This window comes from Siphateles boraxobius, unplaced genomic scaffold (assembly GCF_051911475.1).
Source record: "Siphateles boraxobius isolate OS27281-9 unplaced genomic scaffold, OSU_SipBor_1 68, whole genome shotgun sequence".
Classification (NCBI taxonomy): Eukaryota; Metazoa; Chordata; class Actinopteri; order Cypriniformes; family Leuciscidae; genus Siphateles; species Siphateles boraxobius.
This window is the reverse complement of record NW_027509195.1, coordinates 12,058,653-12,069,831: the sequence shown is the minus strand read 5'-3', so window position 1 is coordinate 12,069,831 and position 11,179 is coordinate 12,058,653. Positions and strand designations below refer to the sequence as shown.

Genomic DNA, 11,179 nt, shown 5'->3' with positions numbered 1-11,179 from the left:
CGCAGCCGCTCAGCTTCCTCCCTATGAAGACTGCTTCAGCTGTGACTTCGCTGCCGAGTCCCAAGAGTGGCACGCTCCGTGTGAAGACTGAATCTTCACAAGGAGACTGAATCCGCCTTGCGCCCCCTCTTTACCATCTTGGGACTTATTTCTGGTGCTACTGCACTGCAGAGACATCCCTTGAGCCCTCCAGGCAGTGAGTTAAAAATCCTGTTTTTAGAGAAACAGTTCTCCTGCTTGCTTTGTCTCTGTCTAGAGGGTAGGGAGTTGCACGCATTTTCAGTCAACGAATCCGTGCCTGGAATTCGGACTGGCTAACTCTCATGAAATCTGAGACCCCGGCATGTGTGCCCCCTTTGCAAGTCCCTTTGCCACTATTGCTGGACCACCGCTGAGTCCGTGTTACGCTCGGCTCCTCAGCGAAAAAGCAACTAGTGCGTGCATCCAATTCCGTATTTAAAGTAACCTAGTATACTATGTATAGTATACAAAGTAACCTAGACGTTCCTGGTTGTTAAAAACCTGTAGGCCTACCTGTTTACTAAACTTATTTAAATAAGGAAACATAAAACAAGATGGAAACAAAAAAGTACAATTATAGACATAATCCAATGGTAGTTACAAATCCTTTATATGTCTAAGTGAAATGGAAGTCATTCAAACTACAAAGTATTCTATGTAATACCATGACTGCACCATGGTATACCGCCACAGTACTTCTTTTTAAAGGTCTTGAAATCTTGTTTTATTTTGCTCTGCGTTAGATTAAAACAGGAATAGTCGAGGAATTGCAACAGTCAACAAATCATGAGTCAGAAATGCTACCACAGGTTTGGGACATCTGTGCAGAGTTAAGAGAGAGTGGCCCTGTGTGTTTAAAGTCAGAATTGCGTTATTGCAAATTAGATTTTAAATGAAGTCATGTGGGCATTATGAAAAAAATAAAGACATAGTCATCCAAAAACTGTCAAATAATTGACATAATGATTTTTTACAACATTAAAAATAGCTATTTTTACGGTCAAAAGCAAAATAGATGATAGAGATAGAGATAGAGAAAGCAACACAATGAAATGCATCCCTAAAACTTTTTTTTATACACATGCATTATCAAAATAATCAAATGCAGAAAATGTGAGGGTGGTGTGTATGTTTGTGTGAGAAATACAGATAATTTCTGATTTCACTTTGCCTTGTTAATGTGTGCAGATTCTTTTGAGCAGCTGCTGGCTTCCAATCATCCTCAGAGAACATTTAGTCAGTGAATCGTCATGATTGTGATAGTATCTTCTTAACTACACACTTGACTGTGAAGAGGCCAAATGTATTCAAACACACAGACAACACAGCTGTCCAGGATCTCACATAATTGCAGTGATTAGACGGGGGTGGAACTGTCATTTGGAAGGATTTTCATATAAATACTGGGTGCTTCTCATTTCTTATTTGTGCATCCTCGTTTCCTTTCCTTGCTTCCTTTCCTAGCGTCGCAACTCCACCCCCTGTAGGTTGTGAGGGAAGAACGCAAGGAAAGAAAATGAGGATGGAGGAATCGAATGAAAGCTTTTTTTATACATTGGAATACTTGATCACTCAAGCGTCACTTCATAGCGTCATCAGCAGCGCTCAAAGGATCTGCCCTTATGTTGTTGAAGTTTGTTTATTTAAGAAATTCATTATGAATAATAATAAAGCAAGGAGAATGTATACGTGTGTCACGTTTAGTCAATAAAACACTTCCGCATTGGATACACCTGTGTATCCTCGCTCATGACTCCTCTAAAAGCCTCCTCACTCCTCGCGCTGCAATTAGAGAATTGAGATGTCCTTCAAGATGGCTGTGCTTGATTGGTTTCCGGGTCATAGGATGGAGGACAGAGGAGCGAGGAGACGAGGAAGGATATTGAGAAGCACCCACTGTTTATTTAAAGGGATAGTTCACCCTAAAACTATCAGCGAACATAAAAAGAAGCTAAACCGAACCTGCTTGACGTGCGAGAACAAACCTCATTGGTTATTGCAGAAGCTCAAATGTACTCTGTAACACAATAATGAACCTAATTGGTTCTTGCCGAAGCTCTAACGTGCTGTAACACGAGAATGAACCTTGTTGGTTCTCACACGTCAAGAGAACATGCTTCGGATTCTGTTTACCACAACTGATGTGTGAGTTGATCAATATTTATATGTGAATAAAAGCCTAAATTCAACCAGTTCATCATAAAGCGACAGAGTCTCTTCAGAAAAGTTTGACTAAACCGCTCAGTTCATATGGATTAGTTTTACAATCTATGAACTTTTTGAAGCGTCAAAGTGGGGGTTGAGTAATTAAGTAATTAAGTGAGTAATTAAATTTCAGAATAAAACAGAAATTTAATTTAGGGCGAGCTAATCCTTTAAGTGTTTGGGAGAACATTTCATGAAGAATTATACTTTGCCTAAAGAAATGAAGCCTAATTAAAGACTTTTTAAAAAAAAAAATCTTGTGACATTATTTTCAAGAGAGTTTGTCACCCAACTTGTGATTAATGCATCCAGTTTTACGGTGTGAGGACAAGGTTTTTTTGTCATCATTACATAATGTCATGCCACACACTCTAATTTTTATTAGTCATGAGTTGGTCTCCCTTGTTTAGCTCAGTGAGCGATATTGAGCAGATTACTTTAAACAAAGGTATCATATTGTCACATAGCCTATGTATAAACAAACAAAATAACATTTTATATAAAAATGGCATTGCACTTGTTAAGAGGGCTCTCTCGATTATCTATTCTTCCCAATTTATAGACAAACATGTATTTTAGTCCTTTACTACAGTAGTGTTTTTTATAGAACGTGCATATTTAAGACTATTTAAAAGGATGCTCTTTTCCATTGCTCTTTTCTCGTAACATCGGCTAAACACAACCTCTCTGTGACATCACATCATACTTCAGTCCATTCGCCAACCAGCAGCCTTGGATTGGCCAATGGCCAGATAGCGTGAGCTCTGCTCACCGAAGACTCGCAGCTGATTGGCTTATTATAAACAGAGAAGGCGGGACCCTGCAGTCTACAAACTGCAAGAGAATCCGCACCCTCATTATCATAAATTATTCAGCATCACCTAGAAGCTTCGCACCAGCTCGAGTGCACCTGGACATTACACCTAAGTTGTTATTTATGCCTATTTATAAGAAAAGGTATTTGCTAAAATTAATGCCATAACTTATTCTGAAAAATAGATACAAAATTTTCCACATTTGTTTTGCATGGAATAATAACTCAGTCTATTTTCTGATACCCCTGTGCTGTTCTTTTAAGACTTTATTGACATTTTTAATCGCCATAAAGTAGTCTTATTATTTTTGTTTCTTATATTTTAAGTGATTTTCGACATGTGGACCTTTCTTGGCATTGCAAGTTTTACTTATATCTATAAGAAATGCGACGCCCTGGTGAGTTACGCGCCCAGAGAGCTGATGGTGGCCGCGGTGCTGTGCGTGTCCGTGGGTCTGATATTCACGTGTCTCGGGTTCGGCGGACAGACACTCAAAGCGCCTCAATTTCTCCAGATGCCTTTCAAACTCTTGACTACATTCTCTCCGACCAGAAAACTCTTCTCCAGGTCTAGTACAGACAGCTGTAGTCGAACTTCTAAGAAGGTGAGATATTGTGTTTTTGATCAGTGCTACTCTGTGTTTTCATAGTTGAGCATTTAGTTTTCATTCAGTCATTTTCAAGCTATTAATATTATCACTGGAAATAATTCACCACTTATAAAGAGATTGTTACAAACAATTTAATCGAATTGTGCGATCATAATTTAAATAGTTTATTCATTCAGGGGTAGTTCACCCAAAAATGAAAATTCTGTCATAAATTTCTCACCCTCAAGTTCCAATCCAAACACAAAATAAGATGTATAAGAGAATAATATCGGTAACCAGACAGTTGATGGACCCCTTAAAAAAAATTACTATGGAAGTCAATGGGGTCCAGCAACTGTTTGGTTACCAACATTCTTCGAAATATCTTCTTTTGTGTTTAGAAGAAGAAAGAAACTCATGCAGGTTTGGAACAACTTGAGGGTGAGTAATGCTTGACAAAATGTTGGGGTGACTATCCCCTTATTCATTTATTACATTATAAGGTAGGCTACTTCAAGGGGTCCACAAAGGAGATATTTAAAACATAAAAAATATTCTCTTTTGTTTTAAAGACATTTCCAACTATTAAGTATTTTTATAATACATATAATAATATTAAATGAAACAATTAAATATAAATTCATTTTTGAACACCGGGAACGCTACCATGAAAAAAATACATACATTATTATATAAAAAAAAAATTAAAAAAAATATTGATATTCTTATAATAAAGACAACTGTTGCTTTCTATCCGACACTCTTCTTAACTAGAGAGATGTAAAGCGAAGGAGAGCGACTGACAGTCAGTGTGATCAGGCAGAGGATCCCGAGGTCATCATAGTGGGTGCTGGTGTTCTGGGATCAGCCATGGCCGCCGTCCTGGCCCGGGACGGCCGGAGGGTCACAGTGGTGGAGAGGGACATGAAAGAACCAGATCGGATAGTGGGAGAACTTCTGCAGCCGGGAGGATATCGGGCACTCAAAGAACTCGACCTGGAGGGTACAGCACCCCTGTTAATGTCTTTCTTTAAAAAAGCACGCTGGTTCAAATCTCTCTTTATATTTTTGTTGGTTTTTAAATCTCTAATAAATAGTAGAGAATAAATAGAAATGATCGTGTTTTTATTGGATAGATCTGTAATATACAAATTCAAATTTGTAGCTTTGTATTTATTTAATTAATAATTAATTATTTTCATAAACTCAGTTTGTTACTCGGTCTTCTCTCAGGTACTGTTGAGGGTCTGGACGCACATGTGGTGAATGGATATGTAATCCATGACCTTGAGAGCAGGACGGAGGTTGAGATCCTGTATCCACAGCAGGAGAACAGCATTCAGGGTGGACGGGCCTTCCACCATGGACGCTTTATCATGGGACTGCGTCGAGCTGCCCTCGCTGAGCCCAAGTAAATACCTGATGCCGTTTGCACTTTCCTTTTATGACTATAATGACACCTGATGACTGATGGTGCATATCATGCTTATCATTACTTGTCTTATTTCCAAGAATTATTCTAATTGAAAAGCGTTTTAAAAAGGGGTTTGAAACCAACATACAAAACCACTGTAAGGGAAAACGCACATTTGCATAATGGGATTTTTGACTGTAGACCTCATATATTGTGCGATTATACAGAACTTGTCTGTCAGTCAAGGTTCTTTATAGAGTGCAACAGCTCCCACCCGTGGCGTTGGTTGTGGAAGTATTTTTCCATTCATTTATCCCATAGGGATTTCAAAAAATCTCTGTTAAAGTGTTATAAGCCATGAAGCAAGCCAATCAGCTATGAGGTGAATGCAACATTACAAACTTTGATTTGAAGCAAAAAAGTATTTGAAAATCAGACAAAAATACAAAGGTACAAGACTGTGTACTTAACGGCTTTAGTGAGGGAAAGAACTACAATCCCATGAAGCATTGCGAACAGCATAATCAATTTAAAAACGATGGAGAAGTATAAAAATATTAATTTAAAACCGTTGATTTTTTATATATATATATTAAGTTTATTTCTAAATTATGCTTGTATTTTCAAATATTTAAGTATTTAGGGACACTGACTCGATTACATCATTTGCAGTGCTTCATGGGAGTAGGTGGAGCTAATGAGATCTGATTGGTGGAATTTTCTGTACAGCTTCATGAGTAATGTAGTTTTTCATTACAAATGATGCTGTTAAACACGATTATTTTAAAGATAAGCTGAAATAATGCAGGACAACGGCTTCAACAGAAGCAAATAAGGTCTTGGCTGTCTTTAAAGGTTTGATTTTCAAGTTATCATTGAAAATCAATTTCCCTATGGAGAAATTGAATGGAGTTTTAATTCCGAAACCCGATAGTTGAACTCTATTGGCATATATGGATCCATTAAGAACCTTTAACATCCATATAACCTTTCCATTCCACAAAAGGTGCTTTATAGTGGAAAAAGGTTATTTGGATGATTTAAGTGTTCTTCACTCTAAGAAAAAAAATGATTCCTTTAAGAACTGTTTAAGTGTTCACTGAAAGGTTCTTTGGTGCATCACAGCAAAAAACTCTTTTTGGAACCTTTATCTTTAAGAGTGCAGATGTTCTTTAGGTGCTAGTGTTGAATTTGGTAAAGAATCTTTGTAAGGGCTTTTGTTTCTCTTTACCCAAGGATTAAGAGACTGATGGGTTTAATATGTCATATTTGCATAGTGTGAAGTTCGTGGAGGGAACGGTGACAAGCCTGGAGGAAGAAGATGAGTGTGTGACAGGAATTCGGTACAGAGAGAAAGACTCTGGGATGATCAAGGTAGTGGCACACTGATACTCGGTTGAAATATTTGTATGCAATATTGATAAATGGATCACAGATATTTAGAATTGCTCTGGCAATCAGAAGGTCAAATACTTCTGTAATCCACACTTTTATTCACATGGCCAGTGTTAGGAGTAACTCTACAAGTAGAGTTACGTAATCAGATTACTTTTTTCCAAGTAACGAGCAAAGTAATGCATTACTTTAAATTAAATAAAACAAAACAAATATTTAATATTTTCAAATAAGTATACTCATGCCGTGAATTTGCATTTTCTTCAGCCTGAAGCTTAATTCTCTTCACTTTTGCTGGGAAAGAGCCTTTACATTTTCCAAAAATATAACATTTTTGTAATTAAAAACAAACAAGCAAGCCCAGCCCAGGTGAGAAAAAGTAAGGCAAAAGTAATGTAACATTACTTTCCAAAAAAAGCAACTACGTAACAAGCTCCTTTTATGGGGAGTAACACAATATAGTAACGCATTACTTTTAAAAGTAACTTTCAGTTATTTCAGTTTATGATGAAATACGCTCTTTAAAATTGTTATTTAAGCTTTTTCCTCCCTACAATTTTACTCTTTCCCTCTCAGGAGATCCATGCTCCTCTGACTGTAGTCGCTGACGGCTGTTTCTCCAAGTTCCGTAAGAATCTGGTTTCGGGGAAAGTTAAAGTATCTTCTCATTTTGTCGGATGCATAATGAAGGTAAACATAAGGGTGACGGTTGCATACTTCTGTTAAAAATTCCAAGCAACACAATGATTCAGTGTGCAGTTATGTTCTCTTCCAGGACTCACCTCAGTTTAAGCCCAATCATGCAGAGCTGGTTCTAGCTGATCCCAGTCCGGTGTTGATCTACCAGATCTCCTCCAATGAGACTCGGGTTCTGGTGGATGTCAGAGGAGAGATGCCCCGAGACCTTACGCAGTACATGACAGAAAAAATCTACCCCCAACTACCAGGTATCGGACTTAGACTTAAAAAAAAACCTCATTTCTAAAATGGGTGCTTTTTATACTCATGGATTTCTAAAATACTTCTTATTTCAGCTGTATTTTTATATAGAGCACAACAACACAATTGAAACATTTAGACAACAAAATGCTAACAAATTTGTATATTTTGCTTACACAGAGCATTTAAAGGAGCCGTTCATGGTGGCATTGCAGAATGATCGCTTGAGAACGATGCCAGCCAGCTTCCTGCCACCCTCACCAGTCAGTAAACCAGGTTAGCCATGAGGAATGCCTCTCTATATTGTATAACACACACACACTTCAAGTTTGGAATAATTAAGATTTTTTACATTTTTGAAAGAAGTCTATTTTGCTCACCAAGGCTGCATTTATATGATAAAAAATACAGTAATATCATGAAATGTTTTACAATTATAAAATAGCTTTTCTCGCTTGAAAATATTATAAAATGTAATTTATACCTGTGATGCATAGTTGAATTTTCAGCAGCAATTAATTCAGTTTTCAGCATCACACGTGTCATACTGAAATGATGATTTGGTGAAAACGGTTTCCACTAAAATATAACAATGCAGCTTTGTTGAGCATTAAACTGGTAGTATGTGTCATAAAACCCTAGAATGTAGATGTTACACACTGCGATAAGCCCGTCAAATGCTGGAAGAAACAAATACTACACACACCTACATCACACATTTAAAATAATCTTTAATTCAATTCAGCATTGGATTTCATAACATAATTTTTGCATCCCTAAAAATGATGACCAAGTGCATAGAGTGATATTGTGCAGTTTAATGTGTAAAACTGTGTGTTGCGAGTGATGACCCACCTGTCCTCCATTAGGAGTTCTGCTCTTAGGAGACGCGTATAACATGCGTCATCCTCTGACCGGTGGCGGGATGAGTGTTGTGCTGAATGACGTCTGCATCTGGAGAGACCTGCTAAAGAACATCCCTGATCTCTATGACAATACAGCTGTGCTCCAGGTAACAGCTAACATCAGATCCCTTTCTGGTGCCAGTCATTGCTGCTTCTCACTGCAAATCATTTCAAGACAAGAACGTTTAACATCAACTTTGTTGCAAAACTTAGCGAGTTGGTAGGTAGCATTAGGTGTGCTCTAAGATAACTTCTTATTGATTAACAGAATTTAAAATTTTACCTGATATGTGTGGCTTTTATGTATTGATGCTAATTAGTTTACACTAAAAAAAAAAAAAATCATTATTTATCACTGCTTTTTTTTCTTTTGCCAAATCAACTTGGATAATTAATGTGTTTCTGTTGATTAAATCTCCTTTATTGTATTAACTCAAATTTTTAAGGCAACCAGCTAACTTACTTTTTTAAGTTAAACCAACAATTGTTTTTACAGTGTAGGTACAGCAATAAGTAAGTGTAATGACTTTGTAGGCAGTAGACGGTAAGGCATCTTAACAGGTTTTAGAACAGATGGTATTGGATAAATGCTTAAATGCAGCTGAGATCATGGTGGAACTGAGAAATGAGACTGTTTTTGTTGTCAGGCAAAGAAGAAATTCCACTGGGAGCGGAAATCATCTCACTCGTTTGTAGTGAACGTCTTGGCTCAAGCACTGTATGAGCTGTTTGCTGCAACCGACAGTAAGTGACGAAACAAAACACATTATTAAATATAAAATTTTGGTTTCACTTTTTCAAAAACCAAAGTCTCCTTTTAAAGTTAATTCGTTACTCCCTACAAAAGTAACTTACTTTTAGTTACTTTTTGTGAAAAGTAATGTGTTGTTACTTTTTCTCACCTGACTGAGACTCGCTCTCTTCCAAGCCATTAAGGCGGGGTTTTTTTTCATTGAAAAGCGACATGGCATACTGTAACATGCACCTTATTTTTTATTTTAAAAACACATTTATAATATTATAATATTGTAAGCATTTAGAGTATTTCCTGACCCATAGAGCCATGTATGACATACAAAAGATCTCTCAACAATTACAGCTTAAATTGACTGATGTACAACTCTTTATATTGAAAGTTGAAAGAAATGTGTTGTGTACTTTTGGTCAATTCTGGCTCATATGTGATGTGACTACATTATGGAGAAGAGAGAGAAAAAAATGTTTAATCAAAGTTTAAACTGAGAAGTAATGTGCATTACTTAAAAAAAAAAGTAACTCGAATAATAATGTGTAAATTTATAAAATAATGCATTACTTGTTACATCAAAAAAGTAATCTGATTACGTAATCCATGTTACTTGTGATGCATGTAAAACTTCTGTTTATTTTCAGATTCACTGTATCAGTTGAGAAAAGCCTGTTTCCACTATTTCAAACTTGGCGGAGAATGTATCAACGGACCGATCGGCCTTCTGTCAGTGTAAGTATTTACAAACAATCTGCCCCTGAAAACCCATCTTGACCACTAAACTGAAAACATCAGTGCGCTCCTCAAATCAGATCTCTTTCACAGGTTCATTGTCGTCACACCACTAATCTGTTTTTTCCCCCTTAGATTGTCACCGAGACCCTTGACTCTAATCGGTCACTTTTTTGCGGTGGCCCTGTACGCCATTTACTTCAGCTTCAGATCTGAATCCTGGCTCACAATTCCACGAGCGCTGGTCAAGAGTGGAGCCATCCTGTACAGAGCCTGTGCCGTGATGTTTCCTCTCATATACTCAGAGTTACAGTACCTGGTTTACTAGGAAGGAACTTTCAAACTGAAAAAGAAACTGATTTTTAATTTCTCCTGCCATTGAACGCAACGCATCTGCCACTGATGACTACATCCAAGTGCCTCATTTTCTTTGGGACAAAAAAAGGGATTCCTGTCAGAAGACTGCAAAAGGAACAAGCCTGAGATGAGGAAATTCTTTCACATGGTGTCTGATATTAATAGACTTATATTTTCATAATGATGTCGTGAAATTTGCCTTGGCCCCTGCAATTAAATGAGGAAAAAAATCGTGTGCTTTATTTTAAAGTCAATATTGCTGAGTGCAAAATAATGATTAAACCACTAGGCTACTTGACTTAAACTTAAAACTGTGTAAATGTTTTGATTGTTTTCAAAATACTAAGGACAATCAATGGGACTGCATCTCATTTGTAGTTAAAGCACTTGTTTTCCTCGCATCAGTGCTTTTTTGCAGTTAAATATTTTTTCTAAATTGTGCACGTCTTGATTTTCACATGTGACTTTCATTATCATTTTTGCCTTTCTCTGTTGTTTAAAAAGTTTTCAGGCCAACATTTAGTGCCGTAATTAAAATTTGCAATGAAAATGGCATTCTATTCAAAGTAAAATCATGTGTATTTTCTGAAAGAGGACAAAAGCTTTAATGTGAAGATTGAATTAGTTTCTAATTCAACCATGAGTGTGTGGTTATGACGGTGTCACATTTGTGTTCATAATATTTCTGGCTTTGTGTAGGCTATGTATCCACTCGACCGTTCTTCAATTTAATTTTCACTCTTTGTGTATATATATATATACATATATATATATACACATATATACATATATATACATATATATATATATATATATATACATATATACATACACATATATACATACATATATATATATTTGGAGTCAAATATAGTTTGAAATATTATAAGACTGGAATACCCAGAGACGTTTGTCTCTGTTTTAAACATGTTTTAAAGGCTTTGCATTTTTAATATCGCTCATTCTTTTATAATTGGATGGAGGTTTGTGGTATAAATTACCATAGCAACATTTTGTGCAATTTACAATTTATTCACCAGGTGGTGCTCTTGCATCAGC

The 11,179-nt window shown here is 36.6% G+C and overlaps 1 protein-coding gene across 2 annotated transcripts; it reads left to right on the top strand.

Moving 5' to 3' along the window:
- Positions 1 to 3,101: 3,101 nt before the first annotated feature.
- sqlea (squalene epoxidase a) lies at positions 3,102 to 10,711 on the top strand. Of its 2 annotated transcripts, XM_077214790.1 has the most exons (12): positions 3,102 to 3,183; positions 3,368 to 3,645; positions 4,405 to 4,633; positions 4,864 to 5,041; positions 6,322 to 6,418; positions 7,016 to 7,129; positions 7,215 to 7,386; positions 7,559 to 7,654; positions 8,248 to 8,390; positions 8,931 to 9,027; positions 9,676 to 9,763; positions 9,899 to 10,711. In XM_077214790.1, the coding sequence occupies exons 2-12, from the start codon at positions 3,379 to 3,381 to the stop codon at positions 10,089 to 10,091; spliced, it is 1,674 nt and encodes a 557-aa protein (XP_077070905.1). In that variant the 5' UTR covers positions 3,102 to 3,183; positions 3,368 to 3,378; the 3' UTR covers positions 10,092 to 10,711. The 2 variants fall into 2 exon arrangements, with proteins under 2 accessions (XP_077070905.1, XP_077070906.1); XM_077214791.1 differs by lacking the exon at positions 3,102 to 3,183 and having other exon boundaries at positions 3,252 to 3,645.
- The last annotated feature ends 468 nt before the right edge of the window (positions 10,712 to 11,179 follow it).